Genomic DNA, 23,166 nt, shown 5'->3' with positions numbered 1-23,166 from the left:
AATGTGACCATTTCTGAAGGCTTAAACTTTTATGAGTTTGAAGTTTTCCTCATTTTTATTCGTATCACACACTCATTCTACTAATCCTTCCTTTTTTTCTTCAGAAATGGTCCGGACCGCCACTCCCTTCCCCATGGTCTCCCTGCTCTTTGTCTTCACCGCCTTTGTAATCAGCAATATCGGGCACATTCGGCCGCAGCGCACCATCCTCGCCTTCGTTTCTGGTATATTCTTCATTCTGTCAGGTAAAGTTAATCTGAACCGAAAGTGTGAGTGGGATAAATAAAATATCCTCAGCCTGTGCACACTAACTGTTGTTTACTCATGGAAACAATCAAAACCTCACAGAACTCATGGAACAACTGCACACAACTACACTTGTCTTGTCACAGTTTGTTTCCTGATTTTCCAATTATTCTGCTGTTTTTTTCGGTCATTGCAGAGCTGCCTCGGAGACAAACATAAGCGCACAGCTGTCGTAAAATCTATGGACGGAGGGTCTGCAGAGAGAAAACACATTCTCTGGTTATACAAGAAACACAAAATCAAATGTTCTCATTCTATTGATGCCAAAAAATAAAAGTGAGCTCCATCAAATTAATGGAACATATGCACATCCTGAGGACATTTCAGCCGCCAGGCACTCTCAGGGGTTTATGATCAGGTGATTAAATCCAACTGTGAACTCTCATCAACTGCTTGCAGGTCAGTCTATCCTTGCCTCGCTTTAAATTGCAGGCTTTACAGTCCGTGATGGTGGAAGATTTAAAGCTCATCGCAGTGCTACAGATAAAAAGGCTTTAGCAAAAGCTTTGTAGTCTATTAGGGATTATAGTGGTTGAGGTTATAGTTTCTATAATAGCATTTTTAACTTATTGTCCTTAGAGTTAGATGGATTGTAGTTAGAAATCTCTTCTCTTTCTTGTTGTGCTGTAGCATAACAGTTGTGAACACCTAAGCCTTGAAGGTGTCAAACTCCTCTTTCACCTGTCTGCTTAGATAAGATGTTAAATAGCAACCAGGCAGCAGAAGAGAAGTGCACTTGTTAAAAGTCAACATTCCTAAAGGTTAATAAAAGAGACGGTTCGGTGGATGAAGATTCACTCTGCAGCTCTTCTAAGCGTTTTCCAGCTGACAGCTTGTCAGGCCATACCTTGTTCTTGCTGCTGGCTGAACAGTGAATGGGGCTTAATTCCAAATAATTGCTCTCCGCTGGAGGAGCTACAGGGCAGCAGTGATTTGAGGTCTTGCTGTGGGCTTTTGGTAAAAACTTTCAACATAAGTCAAGCCATCTGGAAAGTAGCTTTAGTACATTTTGACGTTTCAATCAGAAATTCAGTAATGAGAAGGTTGGTTTTATTCGGGATGACACATTTGGGGTCAGAGCCAAAACTCTCCCATTATCTCACTGCAGTAAGTGGACTGGACATCAACTTCCAGTCGAATTCTATCCCAGTGGAAAGTTACTAGGTGTAACTGTTTTGTGTGGTTGATCACGCTTGGTGACCCGCATGGTGCTTTTAAAAAACGAGATTTACTTTATCTGTAACACTCACCCAAATTATATTATGCGGCTTAAAGCGTGCAGACAACCCTGACTAGATATATTTGGCCCGGAGGCATTTATCATGGGCTCATCTCCAGCAAAACATAGAGTTTTAAACAGCAGTGTGTCTCCAACATTTTTGAATGTATTTCAACATGACAGTGCCTTTTTATCATGCTGCCAAAGAAGAGGTTTTCCCTATTTTTGTGCAGAGGAACCTGCACAAAGACCCGACTTCAAGCTCATCTTCCTTTGGGATGTTAACTGCGAGCCAGGTCCCTTTACCTCTTGTCAGTACTGGAGCTCACTAATGTCTCTTTCAACTAAAGTGGAGCAAATCCTTGCAGCCAACCAAAGAGAAATTGTCATAGTGACAACTTAATGTCCACAGCTTTGGAGAGACTGGTTCACCAATGGAAATGGATTTAGTGGTAGTTGTTTACATATCTTTCTAAGGTGGTAACATACTTTATACCCAGAGACTGTATTGTGCTGCAGCAGCATCAATGAAAATGGGTTATGAAAGAGATTTGTCTTTGGACTCTTTGACCATGTTTTATTTTACTGGCTCAACAGCACCTAAAAACCCAATTCAGCAATAATAGGTAATAATCCCTCTTTGTTGACTCAGGTTTGTTGCTTCAGTCTCTGTGCACAGAAACGCACATTAAATGTGTTGTTTCACTTCTTTAAAAAAAACCAAAAGGAGCGACTGCCTGCTTCAGTCAGACGTTATCAGAGGCGATAGCAGGCAAAAGTCAAGACAGATACTGCAAAATAGCCAAGAGAGCATCTGTCAGAAAACTGTGAAATAAAAGGAGCATATGCACTCGGTGCACTCTCAGTGCTGCTGTTTATGTCTAATGTGACAGCTGCACATTAGAGCCCTGCAAATGTAAAATTGGTACATTAAACATCTGTGCATTCAGTTCAGATGCTGTCCCGCAGCCGGATAAGGGAGTTTTGGAAAGCACACTAGTGTTTGTTCCAGCAGACTTGTAAATTCCTGTGACTGACACATTTTCCTTTGTGATTTTAGTTTTCCTTTACCAGTTAATCTATATCTCACTTAGAGCATCTTGTAAAATACTGAGTGAGAATGTGACATTGATTTTAAATTTGCTGTAAACTCGTAAAATACTGCAGACCAAGTTATTTGCTTGTATGGTGACCTAAAGAGTAATGACAGTAAAAATAAAACCACCTTTGTTAGACTAAAATCTCACTTTAACATGCACATGCAAGTACAGCTATGAATATCTGTAAATGATTTACACTGATCAGTGGTCAGTATTCCTAATGTGTTAAAACAAACCACTGAGAAAACAGGTAGGAGTAAAAATTCAATCTATTAAAAACAAATGTGGATCAACAGTATGAAAAACAGAACTGCTTTGTACGAGGGTCCAGCAGGATTTTGTTTTAATGAGCTTAGTGTCTCAGTTGTGCTTTAAGAGTCAGTGCAGCCAACAAGGTGACATCACATCACCTCCTCGTGTCGCTGCAGGAAGGCCGGGTGACGTTTTTGCTCAGTTTCCTCGGATGGTCCATTAGTTGCTGAGATTTCGTTTTGCTTGAAGTCACTCTCTCTCTTACTATGAGCCGATAAGATGACATCACCTTCCTGTTTCTCTTTCCTTTTTTATTATTTCGTGCATGAGGGAGCTTTACCTCGCAGATGCCAGCTTAGCATGGTGGAGTGCTGACTGGACACATGATGTCATAGGAATGTCGCCAAGCCAAGGAGAAACACATTTATGCATCGACACGAGTCAAACACACAAATCTGTGCATGAAACACATATTACCAAACACGAAATATGTGTACGCACACATGATAGAATTTGCATTAATACGCATTGTTTTTGCTGTTTTTTTATATATATATGTTTTCATTATTTTCCCTTTTATAAATATATATCATGTGTTATCACCCAGTGTGTCCGTGGGTGAGCACAGTGGACACCCAAGTCTGTGAATGTGATAACTTGGTGACATAGGATTTTAAAATTCACCCCATAGGTGCATTTACTAAAAACGTCTGATGAGTTCAAGTTCCCGTGACCTTGACCTTTATTTAGGTCAATAAAGGAGGGCATGCTTTAGGGTCGCCTTGTGATCGATGAGTGATGGCCAGATGAGTTTGTATATCTTTGGATTTTCAGCCCTTTTCATGTTTGTCGCTGATCGCATCTTGTTTCTAAAAGCTAAGTGAAAATAAAGTAAATCTTCAAACAATAAGGCTTCATAAAATAATGGGTGTTGTGACACCTCTATTTTATATAAACTACACCTGCATGCATGTCGTCTGTCGACGCATCTCGTAACTACCTTCGGTCTTCTTCTATTCTAACTCGCTTTTCCACATCCTTCTCCCAGTATACCCAGTATCTGTCCTCTCCATGTGTCCAAGCTAATTAAACAACACCTCTCTTGCAGCTGATGAGTCCAACCAGAGTTGTCTTAATCCTTTCCGTCCTTGTCACTCCCAACTCAGGATCTGTAGCTGCCTCTAGTTCTGCGTCTATCTTTTCCTCAGCTGCACATTTCCAAGCCGTAACTGGTCTCATGACCATCTCGTCGATGCCACATTTCATTAAGACTGAAACTCTATAATTATGTGGTCTTTAAATGGGAATTTGAAGTCTACTAATGAAAAAAAGGTCTATTAAGAGCATCTGAAAGAGGATCAGTTTTTATATTTTTTATTCTGTTTTTTAGTTTTATGTTTGTTTGTTTGGAAAACAGACTCTCAGAATAAACCCTGACAGCCTCTTTTCACCTTTGCTGACGTTCTGTGGCTTAAAAAAAAGAAAAATCAACAACAATTGTTGGGCTTCTTTTGAGAAGTAGAAGATTTCTGTCCTGTTGTTCACGGCTGAAAGCGTTAGGTGAGAAATCGATGGCTGATGATTGCCAGTTTCACTTCTGAACAGCAAATTGACGACACTTAAGCTCACTTCTATTGTGCGCTGTTCTCTTGTTGTTTGCCATAAAAGAGCACGCTCCACATATCAGTGAGAATGACATCACGCGGTTGCAGAAAATCAGCATGTGTGTATTTGTCTTGTGAAAACTTGCCATCAGTCACAAAGCAGCCTGAGGTTATAACATGGTGACTGTGTACCAGCTGTTTCCTCTGTTTTCTCCTGTCTGTCCTTCCTCCAGTAATTTTCTCCCCTCTCTGCTGTTTCTCCACCTCCTCTCCAATGAATGTGTGTGTGCTCATTCATGTGTGTTCATGGGTCCTAGCACCACATGTCTGGGAGGCTTTTACTGAGATGTGCATTCTGTTCACAACACTGCCATCTGATGGCCAAATGAAGGAAATACAGTGTTCAGACTAATGTCCTTCGTTTTCCACTAATAGAGCGGTTTGACGTTGAACTTAAAAATATCACAATATAGATCAGTACTCACCAAAGTCTTGTTGCCTGTAAATACAGTATATGATAACAATTTTCTTTTTGATATGTACTGACTTTTCTGTAGGTGGGATGCTTTCAACACCCAGTCAGTCATTTTTTGTTTAGTCTGAATCATACACCCTGTTGTCTTTTGTTGGATTTTTCTTGTCAACTTTTATCTTTTCTTGAAATTGAAAGGTCAATTACTATTTTGTATCCTAGATATTAGTCTGTTACACAAAGAAAAAGTATCTAGTGAACATGTATTTTCAGTCAGGAGTAGTGTGTGACCAGCACTGGTTGCATCTATTGCTTGATAAATATATCTGTGGCGGAGGTGTGGTCCCTGGCTCAGCTGCAGGGGAGGAGTGAGGCAGTGCCAAGGAGGCTGGAGGGACAGGTGTCGGGGATTTCACTAACGAGGCTTCTCCCTTTACATAGTGAAGCTGGAGAGCTGGAGGAAGTTGTGTGTGTGAGACCAGCTGAAAAGCTAAAGTGGGTGTTGAACCTGTCATGTATTTTTCAAGCATTTTTATGCGATTTGCAATAAACACTCCTCAAATTGTTGCAGTCTGTTGGGTCAATCGCTACAATGTCCCTAAATAATATTGTCTTCACTGTAAGCTGTCTCAATCATCAACATAGGGGAAAACAATGATAGGATAATTCATGACATCATGTTGTGCAGCTGTGTCCGACATGCATTTACATTTTTAAGGAGGAGCACAGCAGATCTGCTGAGCTACAGAGTCTCTGTGACATGTCAGTGTAGCAGCCTAAATATGGCTTAACACACTTTTGGAAGCTCCATGTAGGCTACGTTTATATATTTATTTATTTATTTCAGTGTTATGTAGCACAGTCAATGAGATGAATCCGCCGGTGACACTTTTAGAGAAAATGAGCTGTAAGGTGATTTTAAGTGGAAGCATCTGCATCATTTGCTGTGTTTGGAATGAGAGGGTTTCACTGTTGAAGGATTTTGCAGGTCAGTTGCTGTGGTTAGTCTGTCGACAGGGGAGGAACTGACGCACTCCTAATGAGGCTTCGCTTCTCCCATACGAAGTGTGTTTGTGGGATTGTGTTCTTGTTTATCTCTGTTTGCCACAGCACAGCTTGTTTCTCAGCCTATTTACAGTACAAGCAGGACACATTATCATTAGCTATTCCAGCTACAAAGTGCACACATGCACACAAATACACACACGCACAAACAAGAAGAAAGGCCCATTCAGATGGGATTAGTATTTCAGGGTAACCGGGGAATGCAGCATTAGCCTCGCCCCTCCTGATTTACTGGTTATTTGTAGTTTGGAGGTTTGTTAAACATTTATGAAGGATAGAGAACTAAATGTCATAAGCTGCTTGTTTCTTTCTTTTTGCTCTTGTATTTAACATGAAACTGTTTTGACTCAAAAATGATACACTTTGCACATTTAGATGAGTATATAGTGGTGTCTTATAGTATATTATGCCCTGTCCAAAACATTGGTATGTACAGTTGTTTGTCTTACTGTGTTTACAGTGACAGTCCATTATTTTAATTGTCAGAATAAACTCATCTTAACCTCTTGGCTACACTAATTTCCAGGAGCCCTAAAAGGTGACAGTAAAGGTCACAGAGGAGCTGTTATCATTTTTGAGTCATTGTGGTCACGTTTTATTACAAAAAACAGAAGTATGTGTTTTAGATATGTTATTTAATCCATTTATACTTTTAATTCCTAACTATTCTCCACAGTGGAGATGAGCTAATGAATCCACTGTAGGACCATGACTGCTTCAAAAACTGTGTGTAAAATCAGAATCAGAATACTTTATTGATCCCTGGGGGAAATTATTTTTTGTTACAGTGCTCCATTTTAAACCAACATTAAGACAAGACAGACAATACGCTAACTAAGAATAGTACAATATATACATATATATACATACATACATACATAAGTCACTTATAAATAAATAGTTGGAAAAGAAACATGTGTAGCTGTAGCAGTAAACAGTGTGTTAAGTGGATGCGTTGTACAGGGAGATGGCCACAGGCAGGAATGATTTCTTGTGTCATTCAGTGGTGCTTTTCGGTAATCTCAGTCTCTCACTGAACGAGCTCCTGTGACTGACCAGCATGTCATGGAGTGGGTGGGAGGTGTTATCCAACATTGTCTTTATCTTGGACAGCATCCGCCTCTCCGACACCACCTTGAGGGAGTCCAGCTCCATCCCCACAACATTGCTGGCCTTACGGATCAGTTTATTAAGTCTGTTGGCATCTGCGACCCTCAGCCTGCTCCCCCAGCATGCAACAGCATAGAGGATCGCACTGGCCACAACAGACTCATAGAAAATCCTCAGCATTTTCTGGCAGATGTTGAAGGACCTCAGTCGCCTCAAAAAATAGAGACGACTCTGGCCCTTCCTGTAAAGTGCTGTGGTGTTTTTAGCCCAGTCCAGTTTATTGTCAATGTGTACTCCAAGGTATTTATAGTCCTCCACAATGTCAACACTGACCCCCTGGATTGAAACAGGGGTCAAGTGTTTCCTGGTCTTCCTGAAGTCCACGATCAGTTCCTTGGTCTTTGCCACGTTGAGCAAAAATGAACTAATACTAGAATGCAATGATTTGCAAATACATTGAACCCCATATTTAATTGAAAAGAGAAACTTAAAATGTATAAACAATCCTATGGCATCTACACATGTTGAGTACATCACACCCTGTGTCTCAAACAGAGGCTATCTAAACTTTAACCTCCTAGGACCTGGCGTCCACATATGTGGACATCACATTTTGGGTTATTTAGACCAAAATACTCAATTTTGCTCTACAAGGGCCTGATATCCACTTACGAGGACATTATACTGCTACTGTTCTATCAAAATTTTAAACGAATATCCTCATATGTGGCTCTGACTTTTCATAAAAAGAAAAATAAGGTAAAAAAAATCTGGTAATTCTTTATTTTTACATTCATGCCCAAATATCAAAGAGAAATTAAAACTGCATGCTGTGGAAGAGTTCGGGTCCTAGGAGGTTAAAGACTAACAGTAGATAGTGTCATGGCACTGGCTCTGTAAATTCTGGTTTCAGTTATAATTCTTTGATGTCGTATGCTTCATGGTTCTGTGTCCTTGCCTCCCCTGTGTCCACATTTCATATGTAGTCTGTCATGTCTTGTTTCCTGTTTTCTTTTCACAGTCTCACATCCTGTGTTTCACAACTGTATTCAGTTTTGCTTCCTCCCTGTCTCATTTTGTCTGATTACTTCCAGCTGTGTTTCCCTCCTGTTTCCCATCCCCTCGTTATCCTCTGTGTATTTAGTCCTCTGTCTTCCTCTGCCAGTTGTTGCGTTGTCCCACATTGCTGTGCGTCCTTCTTGTGGTCCTTGGGCTCCCTGGTGTTCATAGTTAGCTTCTAGTTTGTCTGTTTATTGTTTCCTAGCTTCCACGTCCTTTGGTTCCAGTTTAGATTACGTTTTCTTAGTTTGTATTTTTTTTGAGTTTCGAGTCCTGCTTATCTACAACTATCTACAGCTAGGTGTTCCGTGTGATCTTAAAGGTGTTTGGGTCAAGTTTTCCTGTTCCGTACTCTGCTGTTTGTTTATGAAAGCAGATATAAGCTATATATTAGAAAACCAAATAAAACCTTAACGCTGTCAAATAATAATCCATGTTTTTGAGATTAAGTTTTTGAAAAATAAAACACCTTCTGTGTTTCCTAAAGGGTCTGCACAGTACCAGCATCTAACTGCAGCCTACTCAAATGTGATGACAAGCAGACTGCAAACAAAAACCAGAAAGCTTTTTGTAACTTAAATCATGTCCCTTTCATTCGACTTCTGCATATTCATGTGCAGATATGTGTTTATAGAGGTTACCAGCCTGCAGGAATACCCTGTTCCCGAGGGAGTTCCAGTGCCTGCTCTGGGGAAAGCAGATGGCTCAGAATAACATCCAACACTTGACTCATCTTCTGATGTTATATTTTACTTATGCAAGGAGACGTGGATACGCTATATTATCATACAGCGGGACCATCTATCTTTCTCACTGTGTGATTACCATATGTGTGTATTTGTGCTCTTGCAGGTCTTAGTCTGGTGGTGGGTCTGGTTTTGTACATCTCCAGTATTAACGATGAGGTGATGAACCGACCTCGAGAGCCTGAGCAGTTCTTCCACTATCACTACGGCTGGTCCTTTGCCTTTGCCGCCTCCTCCTTCCTCCTCAAAGAGGTGATTGAAGCACGCTAATATGCACCACCACACGCATTCTCAAAGAGTTAATCAAGCACGAACACGCACAGCTGCTGCACACAGACAAACACGTGAGTGATCGCATGCTGAACGGAAAACTCACACACTGCAGATGTGCTCGGGCACAGTGAGAAGTTCCCAGTGACACAAAAATGTGCTGCTGCTCAACATTTATAAGCCTTAATGTTCATGCAGAGATTGTTTGGAATCTTGCTTGGATGTCGACCATGCTGTCTAAACATGTGCACACACAGTCGCACACACTCATGCATGCACGCTTGCTGAAAATGCAGACTTATTCAGCTAAACACACACAGATTTAAAAAGTGCCTGCGTAGGAGCCCGTCATCTTGCCCGCATCAATATTCATAAATGTTAATAGCTTGAATACTTGAGGGCAGCAGCTCTGTCGCAGCACAGCTTCATATGCATCCAAATATTCCTCACTGGGAGAAAGAGGGTGCTCCACTCCTCCTTCATCCTTCATTCCTTCCATTTCATCTCTGTCCCTTTTGTCTTTCTCCTTTCCCTTTTCCTGCTGTCTCTTCTCTGCCTAACTCAAGTCTTTTCTCTCTTTATATGTCCTCTACTTTTATCTTGTCTCTTTCTCTCTCCTTTTATCTTCAGTTCTTTAATCCTCTGTTGTCCCCTCCTTCTTCTTCTTCTTATCTCCTCTGCTGTCCTCTTGCATGGTGTGGCTTAACTTCATCTTTTGCTCTCTTCTTTGCTCTCTTCTCTCTTACTTCATATTTCTTCCCTTCCCACTTCTTTTTTTCACCATCGTTTCTTTGATCTTAGTCCTCCCTCTTCAGTTATCTTTCAGTCTATAATCCTGTTTTCTTCTGCTCCAGTCCTCGCTTAAATCTTTGACTCATGTTTTCTTGCTTAGCTTTTGCTTTGATTCTCCTGTTAATTTTTTTTTAATTCACGTCCCATCTTTATTTTTGTCCTCCATTTCCTCTAAATTTTTCTTATTCATTCCAATTTTTATCCTTTCTTCTATCCTCCCATCTTGTTTCCCATCTTTCGTGCCCATAAAGTGGCTGTCATCTGTCTTTATCGCGTCTTCACCTGCTGTAATCACATGCTCCTCCTAATCTTCTATTAGTCTTGCCCTTCTTTTCCTATTTAATCCTCTTTTCGCTCATTTACCTGTCGTCTTTGCATTCCTTTGACATGGGTTTATCCGTCTTAGCATCTTTACTCATGCATGTGTCACTCAGGCATCCTCTTCTTTTTTTTTTTTTCTTTTTTTTTCTTTTCTAATCATCCATTCACTCGCTTCCCCCCCCTTTTTTTTTTTTTACATGTTTTATCACTTCATTCCTTCATCTTACTTCCTCTCCTTTTATTTATTTTCTTTAACTCTGCCCTCTTTCCATACCTTATCTTCTCTTTTCTTCCCCACTCTTCTTCTAACCTGCGCTGGAATAGCAAAGAACATTTAACTACATAATTTTTCTGTCACACACACACACACACACACACACACACACACACACACACACACACACACACACACACACACACACACACACACACACACACACACACGTTCATCAGCATTCAGGTTTCAGGGTTGTTGTAGCGATGATGTTGTGGATGAATAGTGAATGAGCTGTGAATGCTCAGCGGATGCCCGGGTGAAAACATGAATACATTTTTGATAATGGCTCATTCCACTAAGGAGCACCGAGCCTTTTTGTCAACTCTCTGCAAAATTAGTACGGATTTATTTCATCCCCCCACCCTCCTCCTTATGGTGTGTTGCACTTTAGGGAGGATGATGCTGATTCTTGTGTTTAGTAAATCTTTAAGCGTATGGGAATTTTCTGGGAACTCTGCATTGTTCTCTTTGGCTCCCTTAGGCAATGCAGATGTTGTCGTGTCATGGATGGAGAGAGAGAGGAGCCTGTTCCCGCTTCATCTAATTTATGGGTTTTTTTGGCAGACATTGTCAATGCATCAGCGTCACTTGCATTGCTGTCTATCCTAAACTATATTACTAGAGCTGTTTTGAATATGGCCAGTTAAATCTGAAATTCTATAGCCAGTAGGTATGTTTTGGATTATACATGTGATTTCAATCATTTAACATTTTTTTAGAAGCTAACTACTTCCACTATAAGAAAGATAGCAATAATATATATGCAATATTTCCAAAAGTATTTGCTCGTCTGTCTTCACCTGCATGTGAACTTGAGTGACATCCCATTCTTAATCTATAGATTCTATAGCTACAAAGGATGTGATGTCGACACACCCTTTGCAGCTATAACAGCTTCAAATCCTTTGGGGATTTTAGAAAGTTCTTTCAGAAGTGCCTTTGTGAGCTCAGACACTGATGTTGGAGATAAAGGTCTGGCTTGGTCTCTGCTCTAATTCATCCCAAAGGTGTTCTGTTGGGTTGAGGTCAGGACTCTGTGCAAGGCTCTCGATGTGAGATACTCATCATGTTGGTGTTATTCCTGGATCTACAAAACGTTGATTGATCTGTTTCTTTAAAGATTTTTCATGAAAGGACATCGGCAAGTTATTGTCCAAGTTGCAAAGCTATGACATCATAATTATGTGATTTGTCAGATGCAATGTTGATCCTAGAAAAACATCAACACAATGATATCAGATAGACCGTGCAAGCCAATCAAGTTCTTCCACACCAAACTCAATCATCTATGTCTGCAAGGTCCTTCCTCTGTGCAGTGGCAGCACTGGTGCATGTTGGGACTGCATAATGATTACCGTTTCTTCCTTTTGAATGAAGGTTTATAGTCCCAAAGCATAGCTTCTATATCTTACTATAGATGATAGGGAAGAAGTCTACCTGCAACTAAACTTGAGCTGTGATTACAAATATTAGCCATAAGGAAAAGCTACTAAATTACAGCAGGCGGTGCTGGACCAAGGCCAGGAAGATCGTGAAGGACCTCAGCCATCCCAACAACAGACTGTTCTCTCTGTTGAGGTCAGGAAAGCGATTCCGCTCCCTGAAGACCAACACAGAGAGACTGAGGAGGAGCAGGCGATACGGTCTCTCAATCACACCACCACACAGTACTGACCCACACATACAGTTCTTACACACACACTGGACTTTCTGGACTTTGGTTTTGCACAACACTGGTCACTATATTCTTCATTTCCGGTTAATACTTGTACAGCTGCTGTTATTGTGTATATATTTATTTATATTTAGATTTCTTCATACATTCTTATATAGTTCTATATTGTGTATTGTGTATTTTGTTGTACAGTTATTTTATTTTCAACTTTAATTTATATATTTTATCTTATTCTTCCCAGTTAAATTTACCCTTCATTCTAATTTGTATTTTGTTTGTGTCTCCAGGGTGCAGGAGTGATGTCTGTCTACCTCTTCATGAAGCGTTACGCTGAGGAGGAGCTTTACCGGCCCCACCCTGCACTGTACCGCCCCCGCATGTCCGACTGCAGCGACTACAGCGGCCAGTACCTCCACCCAGACTCCTGGGCTCCACCACAGCGAGGCCGCAGTGCCTCCGATGTCTCCTCTGACATCTCCATCCAGCTCAACCAAACTCCACCCCAGCAGCCATTTCCCAAGGGGGGCAGCAGCTCCCAGGCAACACCCTCTTCCTCTGGACCGTCATCAGCTGCCAGCTACCAGCTCCAACCAGCTTCTTCCTCCTCCACCACCTCCTCATATCCACATCCTCTTCACCCAGGTGCCACCTCGACCCTGTCCAGGGGTTCACATATCCACTCCCACCCTCAGCCACACCCTCACCCGAGTGGGCCTGCACCCCAGTCCCTGCCTATGGCGGCACCACCCTCTGCCGTGCCTCCTCCACGCTACCACGCACACATGCGAATGAGCGCCTCGCCATGCTAGGCTACATATGGAGGGCGCAGGAGGGAAAAACACATCTGGGGTTGGGGATGAGGGTGGGGGGTTAGATTGGTTCTGTTACAGCGCTTATACACCACACGACAAAAACACACATGAACACAGATCCCGTACCCGCCAAGTGTGTGGGAGGAAGGGTTGTAGCAAAAAAGTAGAAGAAGTGAGGTTTAAGGAGATCAAAAAAGAGGAGAGAAAAGAGGGGAGGAGGTGAAGAGAAGCAGGTGGGCGGAGGGATGACTCACTGCTGATGCTGAGCCCGAGATGAAGACAGACACTCAACAAAACTTTTAACACGCTGGGAGGGAACATGGGAGGGAGTGAGAGATACGATGATTAGTAGCAACAAGACGTTTGTGGGGTTTCTGACGGGTACATTCATCATCACGGCCATGATACACAGGCAACAGTGTCAAACAGCACAGGAAACAGGAAGCTGAATCACTTCCAAAATGCTGTCCATTCACAAAAACAAGATAAATGTTGAATTATGAATCATATGAAAACATTACTCAAATTTCTTGTAATTAATGTTTTCATATTTTTGTGAATGTGGTTGGGAAGGTCGATGCAGTATCTTGATTACTTTAGAAATAAATCTTGGTTTCATGGAAGTAACACCTTAGTAATGATTATTAAAAAAATATGTATATTATTATAATTATTGTTTACATTTTGGTATTTGTCCATAAGGGAAGCTACATGCAGTAGACTTTTGAGGGTGTTACATCTAACACAGCTCACAGTTTTCAGAGAATACATCTAAATTTGACTCCGGTCGTCTCAGTTAAAGGAGGACTTTGACCATTGAATGTTTGTTTGCACATTTTCACATTGTGTAAACCATATTTATTTTATATCTTTAAAATCTGGTTCACAACTAGGATGGACCATTTTTTAAGGCTATTTATTCTGATTTAAAACAAAATTATCTTGATTTTATTTAGTAATTTATTTCATTTTACAACAACAAAAAATAAGAGTTTTAATTAAATTTCAGAAAACATTTATCTTCATGGAAGAAAAGTTTAGAAAAAAAGTAAATAAAAGTACTTTTATTTCCCACAGATTCCCATATTAATCCAAAAGGCCAATGGAAAAATCCTTGGTGAAATTTCTAATCTCCAGTTTGAGCTATAAAACAAAAAGACATCCCTGCATTACCACATCATTTTACAGTGCAGATGTAAAGAAATAAATAAAATGTTTGACAGAAGTGTGCTGTAAAAAAGCCAGCAGACAAGCTCTAATAAGGCCTAGCTACTTTAACATATTAAAAAAATGTTATTAGTGTTTATTGAAAAAAAAAAAACATTATTTAATGTTTCGTCTGCTTTCACATGGAATTTCCAGGTGTATTTAAATTTAACACCACCACATCCTTCAGTTCTTCCCAACCCTGTTCATGAAAAACCATCTTTATGATACAGAGTGCCCAGTGTATTAATAATCAGTATCACTTATCACTTTTGCCCTTGTACCATGACCTACAGGTACAACCAGAGGTAAACTGTGTATGAATAGAGATTTATACTTCTAATGTACAGATCTTCTTCTCCCTCTTCTGCGATCTTGCTGAAATAAATGTTCTCCCATATGTTTAAGATGTTTTAGCTATCAAATTTTCTAAGTTGTTTGTATTAGAAGTTGGAAGCTTTGAGAATGAATGTTTAACATTTTGAAGACTGAAGCAGAAGATGTAACTGAGACTTTTTAACTGAGCACAGTCAACGACCATCTGTGGGAGCTTCACAGGTTGAAGGTTTCCATGACCTGAGCGAATGGGGACTGTCTCTTTCAGCGGTGATCACCCATGGTACAATCAAACTGGATGCCTTGGAGTTTTAATGTTGACGCCATGAACTTAGAATTTATTGTCTTAGATGTATACTTAATACTACATGCAGATATGAGAAAATGTAAAACCAGGTGGAGATTGAATTTCATTTGAATCTATTCAATTCACTAAAAGAACTCCAATAGGACTGAACTTACCTTGCCTTTTTTACTTGGTTGGTTTATATGGAGTTATTAATAATTGATTATCTACCAGTTTTCTAAAATAAATATCCAAGGAAGATGGCTCTTTCCATTTGTAGTGATTTGTATTTGGCGCTTTGTTTCTGCTCTGTCTGACGTAGCCTGATGTAGCAACAGCAGCAGCAAACTCTCAGACCTTCCATCAGTGACAACAGATGTGTCATTAAGGCCCCGGTCACACAGGTCAGTGATGCCCTGGCAACCTCTGGTTACTACGGAAAATATCTAAATTCCCTAAAAAAGTTGGTAAATACTGAATGTTCCTGGTTGTCACTAGGTGAAATTGATTGCTAAGGAGGTGCTGCGCCAACAACTCCTTGTGATTGCATTGGTGGCTAGCAGATTGCCACAGTTGCCTGTAGTTTGCATGGCAGATACCAACTTGTCTGCAAACACTTGCCAACTGCTCTCTGAGCTGTAGTGGAATACATGGAATTTGAAGGGCAATACAAACCAGAAATGGAAAACGTTTGCCTTCAAGTAAAAGTTGTGCCTTCCCGCTGCAACTAATACTTTTATTTTGAAGGCCGTTGGTCTCTTGTTTCTGGTTTATGTCGCACTCTTCACAGTTTTACTACCACTTAGTAGTACCACCACCATGTAGTTGGCACATGTTTGCAGACATTGGCATTTTTAATGCAAACTACAGATGACTGCAGCTTCCTGTTAGCAACTACAAGGAGGTTTTTAGTGCAACATTGTAACAACCACTCGTAACTGATTACAGAATATACATTTTCTGGTAAGAGAATGCACATGTTTCACTTGTAAGCGGTGGTTACTAGATGTTCAGTCTTTAAGCCTGTGTGATTGGGGCTTTAGTCAGATAATGCATGACAAGGACAAGCCTGGGTTTAGGTAGACTGAGAAAGCGTTTTGAATCCCGATAGCTTAAATTGTGTGAGCTCTGTGAGGTTTGACAATGAAATGATCTAACAGTGTTTAACTTTGGTGCACTTTGGTGACGGTGTTCTTACCTGAACTGACAGGTTCATAATTGAATCTCAATCTTCCTGGTTTGTTATAATGAAATAGTGTGTTTATATAAAGAACAGATGGAGGTCGAGGCTTTGATGAACATAAACTTGGATGGAGAGCAAACTAAAAATGGGTATGATTCCAGGTTTTCGTGCTTTAATATGTATTTAGCTTAGCACTTTAAAGTTTAAAAACACTTTCAATCTGCACATTTTAAATCCTCATAATATGAATCTTTTTTAAACAGCAAGATAGAAAATTTAAGGTCACCTATGTTTACAGTTTGTAGCATAACAGAAAAATGTTAGTCCTTCCAATATTACAGAGAGCAAGTTTGGGATTATTTGGAATGATTTGGATTGTTTGGGGTTATTTAGAGGTATATTGAAAAAAACTAACTGAATAAAGCTTCTGATTCTGAGTACCTATAAATATGTTACTATGAAACACATTTTCCAGTTTGCCTCCTATCCAAGTTCTCCTGTTGCACAGTGACCAGAAAGATTGCTTGTTTTTGTAGCATATTAACAATCATGCCTAGCATAGGGCATTGTTTGTAGCCATTTTTAGACCTACTGGGGAGAAATGTTACGCTTACAGCCTGTGATACTGTTAACGAAAAACATTGTAGCAAATTAATTGCAGTGTTAATAGCATATTTTATGAATATTTGCTATGTGAAAATGAAATAGAAAATTCTTTAGCAGCTGATTATGAGAGCTTCTGCTTTATGTTTTGAGATGTTTATTTTAAATGCCAAAGCTGAGCATCCTTGCTGTGTAGCGAGCACACACAAACACACACACACACACTAACACAAACAGACACACACACACACAGAGATATATTTATGTAGCTGACCTCTGAGGGTTTTTTTCTTGATACAAATAAATCAGAACGGTGTTTTTGAGGACATCACATTAGAGATGTAGAGCTCTGATTCCGTGAACCACTTTTGAAAAGTTTACTTCTTTTATTCAGCGCAGACGTTTCCTCAGACTGTGATTTGGGTGTATATATGTTCTCACTGTATATTCTTTATGCCAGTTACCCTGGATATGTTTACATTATCAATGATAGGGGAAAAGTTTACATTAATGATTCATGATCAGACAATAATTGGCCATGTTATTACTAAAACATGTTGGTTCCAATAGAGACTTTTGTTTTCAATATTCCTGAAAATGTACTATTTGCAGGATTTTAATCTGCCAGCAGTGTTTTGTTTAAAAGTTTAAAACCAATAAAGCTTGCCTGGATCCAGCCTCCTTTGTGTTTAGTTGTTCATAATGTGCACTCATTTAAAAACTCTTGTGGGAATTTGAGCAGTAGTTTGGAGACAGTTTGTTTGTTAATTAAAATTGATCGAAAGATTGTTAAATAAATGGAAAAAATGGGGAAATAAAATGTTATGCGTCACTGTTAAAACTGTTATAATTTTGTCAGTTGATAGTTTATATAAAGACACAATTTATTAAAGGAAACAAATTATGATTTTACTTATCTTGTGGTTGAAGTGGTAGGTGATCATAAATGTGACCAGTGTTTACACTGTGAGTGGTAGATCTTACTTTACTCACTAGCAAATACAAATACATGGATCCTCTTTTCTGAAACCTGGAATGACCAGAATTTCAAAAACAGACTCAGTCACTGATTTCACATCATATTGAGTGAAACACTGAGTCCATAATTCCAACAGCAAAGTGGTCACATAGACCAGGGCAAATGGCCATTTTCCCTGAGGTGTTTTTGCAATCACAGGTATCGCCTCCTAGTGGCCATTAAAGAAAATACAGGTTTAAGGCACTTCTGCACTGTCATCACTTTTCACACCTGAAAGCTACAGGCATATTTTATACTGCCTATAGTGTAAATCGGGGTGGGCATTTCATATATTTCTGGCTCTGTATGATGTCATAAGAGAGAGGATAAAACGGTTATGGCAAGCACATGGCTCTGTGTATGAGACCAGAAGCTCCACCTGCACCCACCTCCTGCCTACGGTTTCTTTTTTCAAGTGACAAGCGAAGCCAATCACAAAAACTTAAATGGGGAGCTGAAAAAGCTTCTTTTAGACAGAGTGACTGAACCAGATTATAGTGAAGTATCATACCAAAGTGGTCCGGAGTCAATGAATGAAAATACAGAAGTACAACAGGTCCATGTTTAAAAGGACTAAATGTGATGGTTTTAACATAATGCGTCATGATGAATATCACTGCTGAACTAGTCAGTTATCTCAGTAATAAGTGATCTCCAGTCCTTAGCAATCCAACTGGGATTATTTTTAACATTTTCACCATTTTTCCACCTTTCACCACACATCCTGGGCTACTGAGGGCAAAGGATCGGCTTCAAATGTCACAGGAGAAAAAATCCAGATCAGGTTACACAGTGAGTGAAAAATTGATTAGTTCAGAAGCATATTTGCATGTCTTGATATCAGCACTTATGTAACAATGGCAAGCCTGAAAATGAAATGCATTATGGCCCCTTATTAAAGCATGACTCACCTCTTGCATAACACATTTGCTTACTAAATCGTTTTGATGTTATATTTTTGTGGAATATTAAATGATATTAAATGATTATATTATATTTATTCCAGAATGCACCAAACCAGTATAATTTCTATATAAGAGCACACCATAGATAAATTACATAACTTTGCGCTGATGTTTCTGCTGTCAGTAACTAAGGAACACCAAACAGTTTTCAACCAGAAGGCTTCAGCGCTACCTGGCTAACTTTTTTGAGGCATTGCAGGTAAAACTATTCCTGTTGTAGCATTGTTTAATGTTGTGTTTTATAACTTAACTATCATCTTTGCTTCAGAAGCATTTAGCATTATGTATGGCATAGCAAGTTGCAAATGTTCACAAAATGCAGTAGCATCACAATCACAGTAAAATTGTATTTCTCAGCATACCATGGTGAAATTTGCATGATGTACAAGCAAGTATGTAGTGCATTGCATGTGTACTAGGAATGGGAATTGAGAAACTCATTCCCAGTTCTTGCCAGTTCAATTCCTTGGAATTGCTAGTCTGCCTCCCTTTGGTTCTGCTTGTACTTGCCGATTTTAGTCAGTGTGCTGGAGGGGACAATTAGTCCACAGCCTGGATATGGAGATTACTTTGATTTTTATTGCACAAAAGGATGAGAGTGCGATAGGAAAGTGCAAACTGCATCCAGCAGCTGCATTATGCTGCTAACACAACTTAAGCTCTTTGCTAACATCTTCACAGGCAGCATGCTAACGCTAAACTAGCAAAGAACCGAGAGTGATGAGCTGAGTGTATTTCAACCCCAGCCCAGCAGCCAGACCCTGAACTTCAACTGGTGTGATGAACAGCAGCCTATATATTATACTGTTAAATAGTAAATATGAGACAACGTGTTTCAAGTCAGTTTAGGGAGAAAGATGGAAGTAATGCAACAAGTAGTGTAACAAATTTGTGTTTGTTACACTACTTTGCATTCTGGCATGGGGCAGGGTGCCATAGACACTACAGACTATAAACTAGCAATAAAACAAATGTAAGTTCTCTAAATTCTCAGTAGCCAAGAACTCAGTCCCTTCCTGTATTTACTTTTGTTGCTCCTGTCTTCAACACAACTGCAGACTAAACATATTCATGCAGTTTGTAATGATGCACTTTAGGATGCTTGGAGTTCACTTGGATGCTTTTCTGTGTGGAAAGAACTGAAACCACTGCGAAGTGTAACCACTTCCCAGTGCTCCCCGTGTGGCTGAAGAACAGCTCGCTTTTCAGTGAAACTTCTCTGTATTAACATACTTGCCACCCTTCTACAACTCCTTTGAGTACTCACCTCACAAATTATTCTATGGGGTGTTTCTGTGTACTCTGCTGGCATTACCAACCTCAGCATCTCTCCCAATTACCTGTTCAGTCTCCTGAAAGTCTTCCTTGCTGGCATCTCTGCATGTGCATGCTCACTGTATTCCAATAAATCAGTTAAACTATGATTTTGTCTGTTTTGGGTTTTACTTCAGAGCCCACTTTGCTTTATTTTCAATTCAATTTCTGACTGTTGGGTTCGAGTTTATTTCATCTACCTTGTGTTATTTATTGTGGGTCCTCATGAACACCTCCACTGCCATTCCTGACACATCCATCAATTTCCTTAAACCGCTTATCCAATTCAGGGTCTGTTTCTGCTGTCATGAGACAAGAGATAAGGTACGCTGTGGACAGGTTTCCAGCACATCATGAGGCTAACACAGAGACACACAGACAGACAGCCATTGATTTTCACCTTTACGCCCACAGTATGAATCACTACCTAACATGCTAACCTAACGTACATATAATGTGAACTGTGTTCATTTAGTCCATTCCATTGGGTGCTTTACAAAAAGGTGCTGCAGTTGTCTTCCTATTGCAACATACCTCAATCTTCTAAGCCTCATCATCCTTCTCATTGTGGTCAGATGAGCCTCCTTGTTAACAACATGTTATTAAACACATTAATCAAGCTATATTAAATAACTTGTCTGAATTGTGTCAGACCAGCTGCCCATAAAATGCCTGAAACTTCCTCTCTCTGATCAGAAGAGTGTGTTCCTGCTGCTCTAATGAAAAGTGCAGCTGTGAGCTCAGTGATGCAGACACCATTACATCATTCTCACTTCCAAGCAACGACAAGTTTGAAAGGAACTTGCAAACTTTATAATTAGTGTCTGTCCAGTTATCAGGAATCCCAAAGGGACAAGAACGTTGTCCAAAGTCAAATGGTCCATAACTGGGCTGGAATTTCAGCTATGTATTTTTATACTTTTATACCTTTTAAGACCTCCTTTGTTCTTCAGGCTAATTACCTTTGTCTCAGGAACATTTCAGCTTGAAAAAAACAAAACAAAACTGGGTGACATCTATCAAAATGCCTGAGCGACATCTATCAAAATCTATTGTTGCATTCACTAAAGAAAAAATTTCCAAACTATTTTCGGCAGAGGAAAAGAGGACTAACTGACTAAAATCGTCACATTTATAAGCATCATCTTTAGTACTATGTTTTTGCATGCCAATGTTGATGACCCTGTCTGCCTCAGCAGTTTATATTAGAATAAGGAAAATGCTCTAAACCAGGTATTTCAAACTCATTTTACATAATGAGCCACAGACAGACCACTTTGATATTAAGTGTGCTTGGCCTGTGCTACTCCCTTTCCTATGGGTGTAAAGTTTAACTACGCAATTAATCCCCCAGATATCTTAATATATGAAAATGTGCTATTTTTGTAACCTCTGTGGAAAAAATGCATTATTTATGCATTTGTGCCCCATCTACTTTTTCTATAGTGGCTGGTGAAAGACAGAAACATTTCCATTATTTGTTTATCTCTTACTTAATTACTTTGGAGCGGTATGAATGCCCCAGTGGACGTCTTGAACAGTCAAAAAAGCTATGAAACTTCTGAACGATAGTTAGATGTCCAATGTTTGTTGTGCCGATTCTGGTCCCTGGGCCTTAGGTTGGCATCCCTGGTCTAAACAGTAACCTTCAAGTGTTTTTGATTCAGCGCATATTTACTGAAATGAAACGAAACATTTTTTGATCTGATAATAGCACTAGATGAATGTTTAAGAAACTACATTAAATGGAATACGTTATGGGACATGAATGTATGTAGGAAGCTCTCATGTTTAACATTACCTGCCTTAGTGGTGATGTGAGGAGTAGTTACTGTGTTTTTCTACATCTCCTTTAAGGGACTCGGACCATGGCTGTAGCCATCAGGTTGATTTCATCATAGAAGATCATATAGTTCAGACTGTCCTAAACTGGTGCACTGACTGACCAACACACTTCAACAATATTCATACAATACCTGAAATACCAATAACTAAAGCAAAACATCCCTTTACTGCAAAATCTCACATACCTGAGTCAGGGCTTTTTCCCAGGTCTTGACAGTGTTATGAGTCTCTTATTTTTTTTGTGTAATCTCCTGCTGCCCGCTGTGTGACTGGACTGTGAATGCTAGTGGAAGTTTGGGCTTTTACTGTCACTACAGAGAGGGACTGCAGTTCATTTCTAAATGTTTGTCTCTCTGGCCTGAACATTGATTTCCTCTCTGTCTGTCTTTATTGCCTTGGATCCTCTCTTTTGAATACTTCCAACACACACACACACACTCTCTCTCTCTCTCTCTCTCTCTCTCTCTCTCTCTCTCTCTCTCTCCCGATCGACTATCCTCTCCCCCCTGCGGTCTTCTGATCCATATTGACTATCCATCTTAGTTTAGCTCCCTCTGTGTTCCTTATGAAACCTGTAAAGGTTGTCCCATTCTGTCCGTTCTCCTTTCCACAGTCATTTTTCACCTCATTCTTCTTTCTTTCTTTTTTCTTCTGTCTTACATGGCTGTAGGGCAACACAACTTTCATAATCATCAATCATCAGAATCTGAGTCCTCTAACGTTTAGAACATGCAGATTCTGGTCTGATCCAATAACTGTATTTGTACTCAATTCTTTTCCTACATGATGACAGTATGATGATCCTAATGTAAAGAAGAAAAATAACTGGAATCATTTACAGATTTCATCTTGGCTTCCTTCATGGATCCTGTGAGAAACTCCTGAAAATTCCAAACTCATTTTGATGAAAGTGGGTTTGGACTGTGCATCATATTTAAAAGAAGGTCATAGCCACCATAACATCATTCACTGGTTTGTGAGGTGTCACTATGAAGCCTCGAATTTGCAGTGTTGTCAGTGAATTTCAACAGTGTTGGTTAACAAAGTGTAGCAATCAGCTGTACGGCTGCATCATGTCAGTAACATAGCCAGAGTTGTGACAATCTAACCCAGAACAGTATAAAATGTCTTTATTTTGTGTTTTCTTTTTTTTAAGCCAGAATTTTAGCACCTTTCCTGTACTCACTCAGCGATCATCAACCCCCTGCAGACATGCTTAAAATTTTAGGTCATTCCTAAAGATTTGGGAGTTCCACCCTGCTGTGTTTACACCATATCTTGATTGTGAAGATCACTTAAATAAAAGTTTTAGCCATCTCATCATCATTCA

The 23,166-nt window shown here is 39.8% G+C and overlaps 1 protein-coding gene across 1 annotated transcript in view; it reads left to right on the top strand.

The window, feature by feature from the left end:
- Positions 1-17,371, top strand: part of LOC146548633 (voltage-dependent calcium channel gamma-7 subunit-like) — a 40,807-nt gene extending 23,436 nt beyond the window's left edge. The window contains exons 4-6 of the mRNA XM_085262480.1: positions 105-245; positions 9,040-9,185; positions 12,556-17,371. Of these exons, the coding sequence (XP_085118606.1) occupies positions 105-245; positions 9,040-9,185; positions 12,556-13,077 (809 nt within the window). The 3' untranslated portion in view covers positions 13,078-17,371. The remainder of the gene's footprint in view (positions 1-104; positions 246-9,039; positions 9,186-12,555) is intronic.
- The last annotated feature ends 5,795 nt before the right edge of the window (positions 17,372-23,166 follow it).

The sequence above is a fragment of the Mchenga conophoros genome, linkage group LG22, assembly GCF_057382185.1.
Source record: "Mchenga conophoros isolate Kocher_MC1m ecotype Shallow Benthic linkage group LG22, M_conophoros_male_GT1.1, whole genome shotgun sequence".
Classification (NCBI taxonomy): Eukaryota; Metazoa; Chordata; class Actinopteri; order Cichliformes; family Cichlidae; genus Mchenga; species Mchenga conophoros.
This window is presented reverse-complemented; position numbering and strand designations above follow the sequence as displayed.